At 36.3% G+C, this 17,523-nt stretch overlaps 1 protein-coding gene across 2 annotated transcripts in view; it reads left to right on the top strand.

Moving 5' to 3' along the window:
- Nucleotides 1-17,523, top strand: part of GAS2 (growth arrest specific 2) — a 147,782-nt gene that overhangs the window by 16,619 nt on the left and 113,640 nt on the right. For both annotated transcript variants that reach the window (XM_062198066.1, XM_062198065.1), the window contains one exon: nucleotides 7,961-8,082. In XM_062198066.1, the coding sequence (XP_062054050.1) occupies nucleotides 7,961-8,082 (122 nt within the window). The remainder of the gene's footprint in view (nucleotides 1-7,960; nucleotides 8,083-17,523) is intronic.

Raw genomic sequence — 17,523 nt, 5'->3', positions numbered from 1 at the left:
TTTACCAGATACTTTTCCCTCAGGTTCTCATATTCTTGATATGGCAATAAAAATTCTTTGGGAAAGGCAGCATCTTGTGCTAGTTCAAAGTCTGAGGAATCAAGTTCATGTTCACAAATTGGCCCCCTTTTTTTTTGCAGTTAACTCCTCATTTTTCCCTTGATGTTTCCAGTAGAACCAGATATGTATTTTTTGATATAACTGCAGATTAGACCTCTGTGAATTAGTGTGGAGCAGGTGCTAGTGTAGGGCTTTTTGATACAATGAATTGTTTCCTATCCTGCAATCTGTAAATCCTACTCTCATAATTACTGAATAATTTGGGTTAAGACAGAAAATAAGTTATATTTGAATTATTCAGTTTGAGAAATATATTGAGATGAGAACTACAGTGTGGATGGGAGGAGTTTGATAGTACAGGATCCAAATAATCTGTAGAGATTAAAAATATCCCAACATTTTCTATAATGCCTCAAGCAAAATATTAAAATAGGCCTGAATGATATATTCAACCCTTCTCCAATCTGAAAGTGCTATTCATTTCTCAGCACCACTATCTTCATCCCCAAGCTGTTCTCTTGAAGGGCTCTCAGAGTTGCTTCAACAGTGCAAAAGTCAACTGTGTTAGGGAGAATACCTTGTTATAGGGAATAACCATTTGTGTAGTCAGCAACTGTGTAAGTAAATATCTAGCAGACTGGCTAAGAGCATGGGCTCTCACTCTGTACTGTGAGAGTTGAAGAACCAGACTCCTCTATTTGCCAACTGTGAAATTAGACAAGTTACTTAATCTGTACTCCTCAGTTTCATTATCTGTAAAATACATATAATAGTAGTACCCACCTCATCATTTTATGAAAAGATTAAATACATAAGCATACATGAAGTACTTAGACCAGTGCCTGGCTATGGTTTTCAAATGTCAAATGTGATCATTAGAGATTGTCGTATCTTTAGGAATCCAGTACTGAAATTATTGGGAAGAAAACATCCTTTTTCAGCAGCATTGGAAGATAGAATATATTCTTTACAGGTGGCTCCCATGTAAAACATTTTCAAAGTTGATGCTTAGTCTTCACAGAAATTATGCCACATATATTTCTGTGAGGAGTACAATTGATGTGTATAAGACATATGCTAAGTTTGCGTGCTGAAAAGATATTTCAGGGGATGTTCATTTCCTATAATTGAGCCCTTTTATTTTAAAGAAATGTGACTCACCTCAATATTTAATCAAACCTTCTGATCTTTGATTGAGAATTTGGAAAGCTGTCAATCTGACTGAATTGATGACGTAAAGACCAAAGTTAATAATTATGAACTCAGGAAGTAAAAATAATACTTTCAGGGTAGAATATTTTAGGTTAATCGTCAAGCCTATTGTCTTTAGAACCTGGTATGATTCACTATTCCAAGATGATCTGATTATATACATTCATTGCCCTTTCCTTCCTTAAACATATCACCAGCCTGAAAAAGATAGGGGATTGGGAAATACATGATTCTCTGATGCTAAAATAGCACTGCTTCTGATATTTATAATCTGACATGTCAAGCCAGTCAAACAATTTAGATAAAAGAAGTCTGTTTAACAGAGATATTTAACCTTGTATAAGTTTTACTTGAGAACTTGTAATTAGTTCTTCATAGCTCCTTCTTGTGGATTTGTCGTGATTAATTTTAACTAGTATTACATGCCATGTTTTCTTTTAAATATTATTGCTAATAGTAAGTGTAATAAAAAGAATGAGATAATATATTATCCTAAATATATATTGAATGAGTCTTAATCAGATGGAAAATACATCACATTTAAATTTTTTTTTAAACTTCTCGGTCTTGCATTTATCCTTCATTTGTGGCATATACTTCAACTATAAAGCATGCAACAATCTGTTTTAGCCAAAAAACAAACAAACAAACAAACAAACAAAAAACCAAAAACACCCTACCTTTGCAAGTTGTAAAATATACAGAATTGAAAGTTAACGCCTAATATAGTTTTCATTGGATACAGATGTTCAATGTGCAATTCTTCAAGTATTCATGAAAATCAGGGTAATTAAAAATCTGCAGGTAAATGTATATTTTGTATTATTTGATAAATTATTGATGACATTTTTCTTTTTGTAATTTACAAGTTCTTTTAAGTTAATTGTGATCAGTTTGTAATTTAAATTATGAATGAAATCTTTAAATTGCCATGGAATTTAATGAAATAATAATACCTAGACATTGCTTCAAGTGTAGAGAAATCTTACATGTAATTCATAAAAGAATCATTAAATAGTTTAAAGTTTACCTACTTTGTTTGAAGTGGAAACACATTTGAAAAAAAGTTATAATTTTAGTGAACTATTTCTAACGTTTAATTTATATCCCTATTTGCAAAATAACTTTCTTATTATTGTTAGAAAATACGGGCCAACATGATGAACACACAATACAAATTCTCTTACACTGACACTTTGTATATTGAGGCTATTATTTCTGAATTGAAGTGAGCTGTACACAGTTTTTTTTTTTTTTCATCAGAAACCTTTTGTTTAAGGAATACAGACTTCATACATTTCATAATTACAACTTTAAAAACATGGTGATTCTTCCCACCATGCGAGCCCTCTCACCCACACTCCTACTCACACTCCCACCCCTCTTCCTCATCCCCCTCTTATTCTTTCACTAAAATCTATTTTCAGTGAACTTTGTATAAAGTTCTGAAATAAAAGTGATTCTGCACAGACTACTTCTGTGGTGAGTGTTTAGTGCTACTGATGTTTTGCCACCTGTAGAAGTCATTATGCTAACTAGGAGCTAAAATGCGAATTATCCAGTAGGGAAAAAAGAATATTTTTTAAAAAAGTATCTTTCTCCTTCTTTACTTGCCTTCCCCAAAAAACTGGAAAAAATCGTTTAAAACAGATGTGCCTTGAAATCTAAATGTATTAAATATTGTGAATTTCACTTTAAGAAAATAGTTTGCTGGGGCCGACCATTGCTCACTTGGTTAATCCTCTGCCTGTGGCGCTGGCATCCTGTATGGGCGCCGGGTTCTAGTGCCAGCTGCTTCTCTTCCAGTCCAGCTCTCTGCTGTGGCTTGGACCCCTGCACCCGCATGGGAAACCAGGAAGAAGCACCTGGCTCCTGGCTTCAGTTCGGCACAGTGCCAGCCGTAACAGCCATTTGGAGAGTGAACCAAAGGAAGGAAGGCCTTTCTCTCTCTCTCTCTCTCTCTCTCTCTCTCTCTCAATGTCTATAACTCTTAACTGTAAAATGAATAAACAACAACAAAAAAAGAAAATAGTTTGTTGTTTGAGTTATGTTTATTTTAAGTGTTCATGGGCTTGAACTGCTTTTCCTTTTTCTTAAGATAAAAGATAAGCCTATGAAATATCAGTATACAGTTTTAAAATATTCAACTCTTTATTTTTTTAACATTTACTTTTCACAAAAATAATACCCAATATTTTTTCCAGGTTTATGTTTTTATTTGTTAATACACACACACACTGAACCCAATTGCTAGGTATTTGCTACTATTTTAATAAGATGTGATTATCTCTGTAGAAATACAAAAAATGATATATATGTTTTATGTATTTATATGTCAAGAAGTTTATAGCATATTGAGAAAGAGAAATGCTTTATACAAATGGTGTTGCTATCAGTAAAATACAATGTTTAATAAATGCCAAATGAAATGATATTCATAAGTATGATTATACACAAAAGAGATAAGTGCACACTGGGAGACCCTCTTTCTGGAGTTGTGATTAAAGGAAATATTAGCACTTGTCCAGGCAGAGAAAAGGCATAACACTGAATGCAGAGGCTATGCCAGGAACAAAGGCATAGCAGTACAAACAAGATCTGTGATAGAATCCTGAAGGCAGTATTTGGATCTTTGAGTAAGATATAGGGGTTGCACAGTAAAAGGGAGGCTAGAGACAGATGGAGAGTCTTGTAGATATCGAGTTAAAGTACACAGATTTCATACTGTAGGTAGAGGGTTTAAGCACTGTGGTTCAGTGAGACTGGTGTTTAGCAATGTTAATTATATCCATGTGTGGTAGAATGAGGCCATGCCAAGATGGCCACTGGCAACAGAGCCTGCCTGCCAACAGGCTGTGATTGGTTAGGGCATAAACCTCCCCTTGACCAGATTGGCTGCCTTGGCTGCATAAGCTGCTGTACCAACTGAAATAAAGGAGTCTGCAGGCTGCTTGCCTCTGGCCTGCTTTCACCCAACTCCTGGGATCTGTGTGGTGACTCTGCGCCTCTTGCCCCCACCATGTTCCTCCTCTCAGAATGAATCCACCTCAACATCCACGAATGTGTTATATATTTGGAACAGGAATAGCCATTGTTTTTGTGCTAGAGGTGTAGGTATCAGACCATGAAGATTTTTTTATTAAGATTATAGCATGAAAAACAAAAGGAAACCTGGATCCATAGGAATTGGGATTTATTAGCTGTAGAGAATTAAGGCAAGAAAATGAAGTATTTTTGAAACTTAGAGAAATAAATAACCAGAACAAGGGGAGAGCTTAGGGAAAATAAATTTTAGAGGAGCAAATAAGAATCTGATGAGTGGTTGTATGAGGGTACTTTTAAAAGTTCATATGGTTTGGCATTTATAATCCTGGTTCTGAAAGGTAACACCAATGTGTGTTTTAAATTTCATTTTCCTGTGTTGCGTATATGAATAATGGCTATAAATGTTGAATTAGGAGGTTTGGTCCCCAAACACCTAGGGCACTGATAGCATGGCAACTCCTGGGGACAAGGCTTCCTCATACCGTGCTCCAGGCAATGGAGCCTAGTCAAGGAGTGTCCAATGACCAAAACCAATGCTTTGTCCCTGCCCAGAACATGGAGAGTCTTTTCAGGCACTGTGGCTTAGTTTAAGGAAGTGACTTCTGGCCCTCAGTTTTTAGGATAAGTGATGCCTCACCACTATACCTGAGATTGCTGCAGTGCCCATGGGTACTCAGGTCAGAAGACATGGGGGGCACTAGTGGCTGCACTATCTGCATTGTAATTCTCCCTCTGTCACCAGAGTTCCAATTCAAGTCATACCTTAGCTACAATACAGAGTGGATTTTGCAACTGAATTGTGTTGGCATTCTAACATGCAATTGAGTTTTTTACACAGTGTGTACCACTGGATTTAGCAGTAATTTGTTTCTAGAACCAAATGTGGGCATTTATGGTCCACCATCCAGAGTCAGTGTCTGCTGGGCTGGAGCTGGAATGAGTGACCCGTGGTTTCTGTAACTATCCTTTGCCCTCTAGATATGTATGTCATATCTTCATTGTGACACATCAGTATCTTAAAATTATTCTTGGAAAAGGAATTCCATGAAATCCATGATTTGACTTTTATTTGTTTCAAAGAGTGCTTTTGATGCCTGAAAACAAAAACCATACTATCTTGTATGTAAGAACTCTTTTTATCAAGCATTTCTCACTTTGGAGATAAGTTTGTGGGAAAAAATGGACTCCAATGTAAGTTTATTTGAGTGTAAAAATTTATGAAATGCATTTTCTATAATATGAATTTATCATGAAATTTTTGAAGACCACGTATGTGCATGTATTTTAAAAAATTACACCTAAATAAACTGAGTTTTTAATTCCATTTTCTGTGAACCTTTGAAATATCTTTTTATTTATAGTGCTGAGGAGTGGAGGAATCAGGTGTTAGCCAAAGGGTACAGGCTTTTTTTTAAGGGTGATAAAAATGTTCTAAATATCCTAAAACTATGCACTTTAAGTGAACAAATTGTGAGTTATATATGTTAAGATGCTGTACAATAAAAAGAAAAAAGAAAGAAGGGAGAAAATATGCTTTAGGACCATATAAGAAAGACTAAAAATAACCTTAAACTGGCATCCAGTTAAATGTCAGGGATGCGGAGCAGTAGTAGAAGCCATGAGGGTTCTCATGGGAGGAGTAAAAAATGCACAGATCTGAATCTAATTCCCCAGTTCAAGAGCTGTGGTGGGACGGGGAATAGGAAACAGGAGTGTTCTCATTTAGAGATTTTTATCATTCGCCTTAATTTTATCTTAGTAGAATCTAGAGATGCTATTTATTCACTGGCCAGATTATTGAATTTGGGTGTGACTGGTTAATTTTTCTCATGAGTATGTAATGGCTCTGTATTAGTGAGCTCTTCAGTACTTTAAGTAAAATACCTCATAGGAACTTTTTGGGAAAGAAATGGCTTATTCCAGCCTTTAGTTCACTGGAGGTTCACAGCTTGGGATCGGGCGGCCCCTTAATGACTGGCATCTAGTAGAGGCTGGCCATGGTGGAGCCAATGCAGAGGAACAGTCATATGGTGAGCCAGGAAGCTGAGAGAGAAGCTGGGCTAAACTTGGCTTCAACATTAACCCTCTTTTTACAGCTACTTCCTGAGGGCAAGTCCCCAGTGACCCTAAGACCTTCCACAAGCCTAGCTTCTTACCCTTGACTTAAGACTTCAGAGTTTAGGAACAGCGTTTTTTTTTTTTCCCCCATACTATTTGTTGAGCTCTTTAATTAGTGTAGGGCTGGTCTTATGAGTATAAATTTAACTGAAAATAGATCTTTGTAAAAATTTAGAATGAGAATAGGAGAGAGAGGAGGAAGAAAGGTAGGAGTGTGGGCAGGAGGGAGGGTTGGGTGTGAAGTATCACTATGCTCCTGAATCTGTATATATAGGAAATATGTGAAATTTGTATACCTTAAGTAAAATAAAAAAGACTTCAGAGTTTAAACATCTTTATGACTTTGGTGAGCCAAGACCTGTTCAATCCATCATACTCCGTTTTTATTTAAAGAACAGAGATCTAGGGTCCGGCTCCATGGCTCACTTGGCTAATCGTTTGCCTGAGGCGCCAGCATTCCATATGAGCGCTGGGTTCTAGTCCTGGTTGCTCCTCTTCCAGTCCAGCTCTCTGCTGTGGCCCGGGAAGGCAGTGGAGGATGGCCCAAGAGCTTGGGTGCCTGCACCCGTGTGGGATACCAGGAAGAAGCACCTGGCTGTTGGCTTCGGATGGGCTAGCTCTGGCCGTGGTGGCCATTTGGAGGGGTGAACCAACGGAAGGAAGACATTTCTTTCTGTCTTTCTCTCTTTCACTAACTCTGTCAAATACAAAAAGAAAAAAAAAATTATTAAGAACAGAGATCTAAGGGCATTTTTTAAAATAATTTTATTTAAGTTATACAAATTTCATTGTATATCGATTTAGGAACATAGTGATACTTCCAACCCTTCCCTCCCTCCTGCCCAGGCTCCAACCTTTGTTCCTACTCCCTCTCTCATTCCCGTTCTTAATTTTTACAAAGATCTGTTTTCACTTTACTTAATGATTGTATAGTTAACCCTACACTAAGTGAGAGTTCAAACAGTAGATGAAGAAAAAAAAAAACAAAACACTGTTCCTCAAGGAAGAGACAAAGACTGTAAACAATCATTGAATCTCAACATGTCCATTTCACTCCAATACATTACATTTTAGGAACTCTATTAGTTACAAAAATACCAGTTCTGCTTTGTGGGCAAAGTAATTGAATGAACCACTCAAGATGAGAGCTGAATAACTCCTGGAGGTCAAATTGTAAAGTCATTGGTTAAGCTGGTTATATTTTATTGACTTGCTGGTTTTCATTCCATCTGGTAAATGGAGGGACTTTTTCATCTTGGTTATATTTTTTGCCACCTTTAATGTGAAATATAGCTTCTGTGGGGCTAAAATTATATTTTGAAAATAAAAAATATTAAGATTCTTGCAACAAAAGGAAAACAAAATTTCAAAGGAATCCTTTCTGCCCATTCCTATCCCATATATGTAACTGAGAGGCACTAGAAATTTTAATGATAAAATCTTATGAATAAATTTTTTAGCATTGATGGGACATTTGTGTTGGAGAGTAATTATGCTATTGTAATGCTTCTTTTTGTTGTTCCAGGGAAGGAGATTACAGCAGAAACTTTTATGGAGAAGTTGGATAATGGTGCCTTGCTCTGTCAACTTGCAGAAACTGTGCAGGAGAAATTTAAAGAGAGCATGGAAGCTAATAAGCCTACAAAGGTAAAAGATTCCAATGCAAAACTATCTGGTAGGTGGTAGGGTACCTTTGTAATTGCTTGGGAATTGAATGAAAAAAGAGAATTTGTTGTGAATGGATTCATCAAGAAAGCACAACAGGGTGCATTTAAACTAGGTAACATGTTATTTGTACTGTAATTACATGAATTACATAATCCTTTTGGTAAGCCTAATTAAATAAAAGCTTATATAAAATGAAATTAGAATAGTACTATGTATAAACTGGCTGAATCTGATGTATTGATTAAAAACTTAGCAAAGTAATAACATATCATCAGGCTATGAACAAGACATAGGTCTTTATTTTCAAAAATATTATAGCAGAGTATTAGAACAAATATCTGGAGTGTAATTTTTGTTTTAAATAAGTTGTATTGTTGAAGCAAATAACTTGGACAAAAAATTTTATTTAGGACTGCTCCGATTTCTCTTATGTACATTTGCGTTATTTATTTTATGTCCATTAGTTCTAATATTCTTTTCTAGTTAGTATTGAGGCAAGATGAAACATATGGTGTTTATATTTTGTGAAGAAATCAAATTAGATGATATTTTTTCTTAGTTTTTAATAGATAAGGAAAAGAAGAAAGATAAGTTTGAAATAATTTTGAAGATAGCTTAAAATGAAGCAAAAAATAAATATTAAACTTTCTGTAACTCTAGCAGAAAAACATGATGTATGGGTTTTGTGCATGTGCGCGCGAGTGTGTGTGTGTGGTGTGTTCATTCTGTACTATACTTAATTTTTGGATATTTTATATTGGTTTGTAATGCATTAGTAATGTATAAAACCTCACCCCCATAACTTTTCTTCCCCTTAAAAGCTACTGAGCAAAGGTATTAACTAATTCAGCAGCTCTCAAACTTTGTTACACATTGAAATCACTTGAGTATTTTATCTAGATCCTGTGCCTGAATGTTCTGAAGTAATCTTTATCAGGTACAGTCTTCACATTGAAATTTTTCAAAAATTCTCCAGATTTTTCTAATTTACAGAAGAGTTTGGTAATCACTGCATTTCCCCCTCCCTTGAATGGATACAAATTCTATGTGATTTGTGCAAGATCACCTGTCTGTGACTGAGCAAGAACTTGACAGACATTCTCCTTCCATGTCTGTTCTCTTTCATTTTGGTTCACTATGCATAGTACAGATATGAGGAGACTATTTACGCAAAAACTCTATGACAAGCTTAATATTAGGACACCAGTTATTCTTCCTCTGTGGTTTCCACTGTAATGTAACTGGCCTCTTCAGTAGCTTACTGATTAAAAAACATAATGCTTAGTAGGTAGACCATTTATATAAAGAATTACTGAAAAACTATTAGCAGAGGGAAGAAAAGTGGTTTCCCCAGACTCTTCTGAGAGCACTATTTTAACATTATGTAGTATTTTGAAACTTGTATTTATTTGTGTATCTTATTGTTGATGACAGAACCCAGAACCTCAATGTTAAGGTCACTTCAATTGTTTGCTGTAGAAAAGAATAAACAATTTTGTTAAGGATAATATACAGTTGTCTGGTTTTGTTTTGTTTTGTTAAGGCTTATTTTTTAAAACAGAAGCAAAGATTCCTAAATAGCATCACAATTATTAAAAAAAAAAAAATAAGAGAGCCTCAAGGCATTATTCTGTGGTTCAAAGGGTTTAACCTGGAGAGCATTTTACTTGAGTTCCAGTTTTGTTATTATCTGGATATGTCTGAACTTTAGTTTTCATATCTATAAAATGGGTTTGATAGTTCCGCATATGTCCCTTACATAAGCATTGTACATAAAGGGCTCTTTATAAATGTCATCTTCCTTCCCTGTGTGAAAGAGACTCAAGAGACCCTGACAAGAATTTTAGATTAACCAGAAGAAAGTGTTTTATGAATGTCTATATTTAACATGATAGACAATAAATGCAAATACATAGACATTTCTCCCAAATTCCTACAATAATATGTAATAATAAGAATACTAACGGGTTAGGATTTTTCTTTTGAAACATTTGTTTCAATATTACATGATTTTAATAATAATCCTGGGGCCAGTGCAATGGCCCAGTGGGTTAATGCCCTGTCCTGAAGCGCTGGCATCCCATATGGGCACGGGTTCAAGACCTGGCTGCTCCACTTGCCATCCAGCTCTCTGGTAAAACCTGGGAAAGCAGTAGAAGATGGCCCAAGGGCACCACCTGGGAGACTCGAAAGAAGCTCCTGGCTCCTGGCTTCAGATAGGCGCAGCTCTGGCCAACTGGGGAGTGAACCATTGGATGGAAGACCTCTCTCTCTCTCTACCTCTCCTCTCTCTGTGTTACTCTGACTTTCAAATAAATAAATAAATCTTTAAAAAATAATAATCCTATAAAACGTAAAAAGCAAAGGAATTTTTTTCTTTCGAAGTGAATAGAACTACAGAAAGATTTTATTAAACTTGAAATACATCCTTGACCTTAAGCAAGTTAGTTTAATTGGATGTCAAGATAAAATTTATTCTGATTATGATAAATTTATTTTAGTATGAAAAGTTAGCTATGTTAATTAAATAAACATATGTTCAAATATACACATGATGACCTCACTTTCCATGCTCAGAAAATCAAATTTGATCTGCGTTAGAAGTTGACACAATTGCTCTTGACTGAATTGCCTTCTGAGTCCTTGGCAGCATTTATATATTTCATGACTGACTTCCAACAATATGCAGCTTCAATCAAAGTAGCATGTGCTTTACCTTATGAAAAATGCAAAGATGGATAGATTTTCTTTTCTGTATGTTATGAAAAAGATATAAAGAGTTGAAAATCAATGGTTAATAACATCATGGTTGCTATTGTTCATAAATATAATTTTGTGAAACTCATTTTCAATAATTCTCTCTATAAACAAAAACAAATACTACAAAAGATTGTATAGCAATTTATTATTATTAAATCTAAAGTTAAAAAGTGATATAATTTACTAAAACCCAGATAGGATTATTTTTCAATACTTCCCATAAAAAGGAGGCTGTCAAACGGGGTATAAGTAACTATTGAATTGTGATACTAATTCTGTTTGCACATGCATGTATGTGTGTGTGTGTGTGTGTATAGAATCATTTTCACCAGGACATCTTGAAGTTTAGAACAATGGTGAAAAGTGTAGGTGAATTGGTCTATGCCTTCTCTGGGTTAGTGAAACTACCTATAGTGGATTATAGTAGATGTTGAAACAGAGTTCCTTTACAATAATCAACAATAATCTTAATCTCATCCAAAGTCATATTGTCAGAAGCCCTTTGTAATTTTCTTTTAGCAATTTAAATCTCATCTCCTCATTATTATATTGATATTTTTACTTTCCCTGCTTGGTAGCTAATTTGGAGATTTTACAGCTGGGTAAACACATTTAAACAAGTAAGCTATGTATGCCAGGTACATGTAAAATATGTGTTAAAATAATTTAAACTCTTCATATTTAAAAGTATTATCTTTTTAATAAGTATATAAGAAATTTATATATTTAGTAAATCCATGACTTTTATATCCTGCTCTGGCTTGATAAGATGCTGAATGTAAACAGATTATATCCTATAATTTTTTGTCATCCTAGATATCAATAAATCAATAAGAAAATAGCCTCCTTGTATGAGTTGGCTCTTAGGGGATAATTTTCACTTTTGCATGATAGATCATTTTCTCCCTGAGCATGATCACAATACAAAGACTCAACAGAGATGGACAGGAGTTGGGTAGAAGAATTTGAGACCAGGGTGATGCAGTTTAATGATATATAATTTTATTTAATGAAATTATATATACCATAATATGATATATTTACTCTGCTATAAATCCTTAAGATTTATTTGTTTATTTATTTGAAAGTCAGAGTTACAGAGAGAGAGTGGGCAGAGAGACAGAGAGATATAGAAATAACTTCCATTCATTAGTTCAGTCTCCAAATGGCCACAGTGCCCAGGGCTGGACCAGGCTGAAGCCAGTAGCCTGGAAATCCATCTGACTCTCCCACATGGGTAGCAGGAGCTCAAGTACTTGGGCCATATTCAGCTACTTTCCCAGATATATTAGGGGGGAGCTGGATCAGAAGTGGAGCAGCTGAGACTTGAACTGACACCCATTTGGGAAGCTGACACAGCAGGCAGCAAGTTACCCTGTTGAGCCACAGTACTGGCCCCTATGGAGCTGAGGTCCATTACAGGCAAAAATGCAAATGAATCGATCTTTGTAATATTCTATTAGAATAAGAAAAATGAAATATATGACAACTCTAAAGTTAGGCTTTATAACTTTTTACTCTTAGTTACCTGGTTCAAAGTTGCTTCTCAGGTCAAGATAATATAATTGTTACATTTACACATGGATGTTCACTTCCAGGTCAACTGTATAACTCCTTTTTGTATATTTACTCTGTTACCATCAGCTACAACTTTGCTGATTTATGTACAAAACTCTCAACCACCAGGGCATGAACATGGGGCAAGATATTAAAAAGGTTCAACTTCTCTTTTGTTCTAAGATTCCTTTCCATTTCTCTCATTTATTTTGAGAGTCTCTGCCTCAAACATCAGAATTGTTTTTTTCTGGGTTCAGAGCTTCCTTTGACTTCAAAGAATCCTGGGTGGTTTGACCAGTTCTGAAGCACATGAAGAAGGAGAAGAAGAAAAGATGTTCTGTTACCTAGTAGAATGCCACATTATGCTCTAAGGAAGGAACTGAGCATTTACCCTCTAAATGTAGAATCAGTCCTTGTTTGAAGGAAAGAACATCCTAGTCAGATAGAGTTCCTATAATACATTTGCCCATTAACAGTACCTAGATCCCTGAGCTGAAAGGTAACAATACTTCAGGATGTTGTACCATCCGGAAATTAAATAAAACATGAAGATTAGAGCTTTTCCCATCAAAAAATCAGTAACACTTTTTGTTTAGAGAACATCTTATCAAGATTGAATTCAGAGAAATCTGACATTTGTGCTTTCTGTTGTTATCTTTGACAAAACAAGAAAGTAGATGTGATAAAATGCTATTTTTATGAAAAGAACAGGAAACCTCAACTGTGATTAATCTGGAGTTACTCATCTATATTAGTAAAATGATTTTATATTCCACAATAAATTGTTCTATAATGCAAATTTAATGCTGTGATTAAACAAACAGAGAGTGAATCATGTTGAAATGGAAAGAATACAGGTGGAATGATATGGAGAAAAATTATTTTGTTGGTGGATGTGTTGGCTGCCTAGACTAGGGAAAAGAGGAAAAAAAGTAGAAAAGTTAGAGGAGCCGGTGCCGCGGCTCACTAGGCTAATCCTCCGCCTTGCGGCACCGGCACACCGGTTCTAGTCCCGGTCGGGGCACCGATCCTGTCCTGGTTGCCCCTCTTCCAGGCCAGCTCTCTGCTGTGGCCAGGCCCATTGGAGGGTGAACCAACGGCAAAAGGAAAACAACCTTTCTCTCTGTCTCTCTCTCACTGTCCACTCTGCCTGTCCAAAAAAAAAAAAAAAAAAAAAAAAAAAGTTAGAGGAAAAGTCTAGTTCCCTAGGATTTGCAAAAATAAATATAAATATCTTCAAGTCTTAAATATGTGAATGTAAATTACTTCCCAGTATAAAGTTAAGTTCCCTTGTCACCTTTTCTCTAAGTCCCTGGCTGCCAGATCAGTCTTTCACCACCATATCAGACAAGGAAATGTGTTGTTGAATTTTTTTTCTCATAAAGAAAATGTTCAAGCTTCGTGTTTGCTGGTATTCCATGGTAGAGATTCAGTCTCTATCAGGCAATAGCAGCAAACCAGGAGCATTTTCACGGTGTCCTTTACAAGAAGGCCATGTTCCTATCTAGTTCCAGGAATTTCATTTACTTAGCAAATTCACCTCCCTGGGTTTTCATGGGATTTATCTTTACCCTGTAAATGCATGTATTTTATGAAGCCATCTAGTTTGCCCATGTGATATATCGAAATAACCATGGTCCTTGTGGACTGTGTTACAGAGCTGGAGTTGGTGTCCAGGATAGTAAAAAAGTCATGTTGTTTTTATCAAGCATATACAAATTGATTTTGCAGTGCTCTGCTTATCAGCATTAAGAAAAATGCATTTTCCAGACTAATAGATGAATGCCAAGTGCTGGAATATTGATTATTATGTTTCAGTGAAAGATAACATCTGTGACAGCAATTCTGATGAAAATTATTTCATTATAATTTCCCTGCTGAGTTCAAAGTTCCACTGATCTTTTATATTGGATGAAAGGTGATATGATATAGATCACTTTCTTTACAATATTTATGCCATTGACAGTAGTATGAATCTCACATTTTTTTTCAAAGGCATGATATTTTATTTGATCTTTTTACCATGTAAAAACTTACTTCATGTGTGAGATAGTAAAATACCTGAGGTTGTTGAGAATATTCTTACCAACTATGAATTCAGGTAAAACTATAAAAATTACCTCTGTTGTGTTCAAGGCTAGTTAAATGAGTACTTCAATCAAAACTCCATCTATTACCTGATCTTCACAAAAGACTTCCCTTTTCCTAATGCAGAGTAAGCAGTTCAAGTCCCGTTGATAAATATTAGAAGGAAGCATTATAAGAAAGTATGAGTCATTATTCCCTTTATTCAGTGGGCTCTGGGTCTACACATTGACTTGCTGGGAAATTTGGGCTACCAGATGCTTCTCTCGTTTTGTATTTGTTTTGTTATACTTAGCAAGAACGTGGGGAATTCGCTTTCAATTTATGGCTAAAAGCATGGATTTTTTGTGGTATAGGTGTTACAACAGGTCTGATTGGCTTGTTGGCTATTGTCACAACCATATCCACCCTGCCTCGGGAAAATAAGTGCCACCCAGTGTTCTGTCACACTGAGAATCTCTATTCACATCAGAAATGAAGGGGTGTACATCCCAACACCTCCTCTTCATTTCTGGAGAAAAAAAGTCATGGTAAAAATGTTTAGCACTCGGGCACGGAAAGACAAATGCTGCTGTTCTCCCTTATTTGTAGGAGCTAAAGAAACAAAACAAGAAAGCAAAGCAAAACAAAAACAAGGAAATTTCTGTGTGTAAAACAGTATTTCTGCAGATTCAGTTTTGTCAAACTTCGCTTTATGTATTTGTCAAAAAGTTGTTAAGAATGATATGCTACTATAGTTTGAATCATCTCCGATTATTTTAAGACTTACTTTATATGAATGAAATTGGAATCTCTTCATTTGATTACTCATAATCCTTGCCTATATTCCTGCTGAGCTCTGGTCTTTTTACTTTGAACTCTTTATTTAGCGGAGTATGGAGGCTTTGCCTGTAATGTAAATTAAAAATAAGAAAGCGATTGGCTTGTTTAGCTTTTGTTGTTGTTCTTCCATGTTATCTGCTTAATAGAAAGAAGCTTGTGTGGAGGAAAGATTTTTAAAGTATATGTGTACACACACCCAGTGTACATGGGGCGATGCACAGGTGGGAGCTGGCAGTGCAGAGACGCAGAGGAGACACTGGTCTGCAGCAACAGCTTCTACTACCAGCCCTGGGGCACCCACCCCTGTGCTCAAGCAATCATTGTCAATGACAAAGTAACTATTGAAGTTATAATTGTATTAAATTAATTCTAATAATTTGAATATTTTATTTTATTTTTGGCTGCTCGGGTAACTTTAGCCCTTAACCAAGCATATGTGGTTTTTTGTTTTTATTTTTGGGTACAGCTGTAAAATATTTGGATATAGGAAATGTGTTATTCTTGCAGCCTTGATATTCAGGGTGGATTGTAAAATATAAATTTTTGTGAGATTTCAAAGATTAAGATTATTTTGATAACATTATTTACAGATTTAAAAGATGTGGTTATCACAGGTCTGTTGAGGGGGAAAACTACTGCATAAAATAACTAACTTGGAATAAATATTTTGCATTGGTTTGGAAAAAAATCAGTTATCTCAAAAATAAATGAAAGAAAAAATTTAAAAAATAATAATGCTGTCCTTCCTAGTTAATGATGATTTGATTAGTTTCGTGTCTTTTTTAATATTTGACTTTAATTTAGTAATGTTAATGTATAGATTATTAAATACAAATTACCATTAAAAAATGTTTTGTGCTTTTATCACCAACCTGTTCTTCATATCTTAGTGAAAAAGGGAGCCTCCTGGATTCCATAGAGTGACCATCAAAGGTATGTTTAGAATCAATATAGGGGCTGGTGTTATGGCATAATGGGTAAAGCCACCTGGGATGCTGGTATCCTAAATGGGCTCCAGTTGTGTCCTGGCTGCTCCTCATCTGATCCAGATCCCCACTAATGGCCAGGGGAAAAAAGCAGTGGAGAAGGGCCCAAGTGCTTGGGTCCCTGCCACCCGTGTGGGAGCCCTAGATGATGCTCCTGGCTTCTGGCATTAGCTTGGCTCAGCCCTGGCCATTGTGGCCTCTTTGGAGTAGACCAGCAGAAGGAAAGCCTCTGTCTCTCCCTCTCTCTCTCTCTGTAACTGACTTTTTTTTTTTTTTTATTTGAAAGGTAGAGTTATAGACAGTGAGAGAGAAAGAGACAGAGAGAAAGGTCTTCCTTCCATTGGTTCACCCCACAAATGACCAATATGGCCAGAACTGTGCTGATCCGAAGCCAGGAGCCCTGTTGCTTCTTCCTGGTATCCCATGTAGGTGCAGGGGCCCAAGCCCTTGGGACACAGCAGAGAGCTGGACTGGAAGAGGAGCAGCCGGGACTAGAACCAGTGCCCATATGGGATGCTGGTGCCGCAGGCAGAGGATTAACCAAGTGAGCCACGGCGCCGGCCCCTGACTTTCAAATTAAGAAATAAATCTTTTAAAGAAGAAGCAATGTGCATTATACATTGAATGCAGCATTTTTCTTCTCCAAATTTTGAATTCCTTTCCCTATTTATACCAAGTGATTTCCCACTTTTTAGTTAATTGAGTGTGGGCTAGTACTAAATCTACATTTGGCTTAAAAAATCTTGTAAACTTACAGGATCACCTCTAGCCATTCATGCTGGCACAGTGAATTCAGGATATCTTGTTAGTGCAGTTAAAGCTTAGTAATTTTGTCAAATCTAAAATTACAGTCTATTCTTTTTTTAAAAAATTATTTATTTATTTGAAAGTCAGAGTTACACACAGAGAGGAGAGAGAGAGAGAGCAAGAGTTTCCATCTGCTGGTTCACTCCTCAGTTGGCCACAGCAGCTGGAGCTCTGCCAATCCGAATTCAAGAGCCAGGAGCTTCTTTCGGGTCTCCCACATGGGTGCAGGGGCCCAAGGACTTGGGCCATCCTCTGCTGCTTTCCCAGGCCGTAGCAGAGAGCTGGATTGGAAGTGGAGCAGCCGGGGTTGAACCAGCGCCCATATGGGATGCCGGCACTGCAGGTGGCTGCTTTACTCACCACGCCACAGCCACAGCCCCAAATCTAAAATTATAGTCTGTTC

The sequence above is a fragment of the Lepus europaeus genome, chromosome 7 (assembly GCF_033115175.1).
Source record: "Lepus europaeus isolate LE1 chromosome 7, mLepTim1.pri, whole genome shotgun sequence".
NCBI classification, from domain to species: domain Eukaryota; kingdom Metazoa; phylum Chordata; class Mammalia; order Lagomorpha; family Leporidae; genus Lepus; species Lepus europaeus.
The sequence above is the reverse complement of the archived record's forward strand: the minus strand, read 5'-3'. Positions and strand labels throughout refer to the sequence as shown.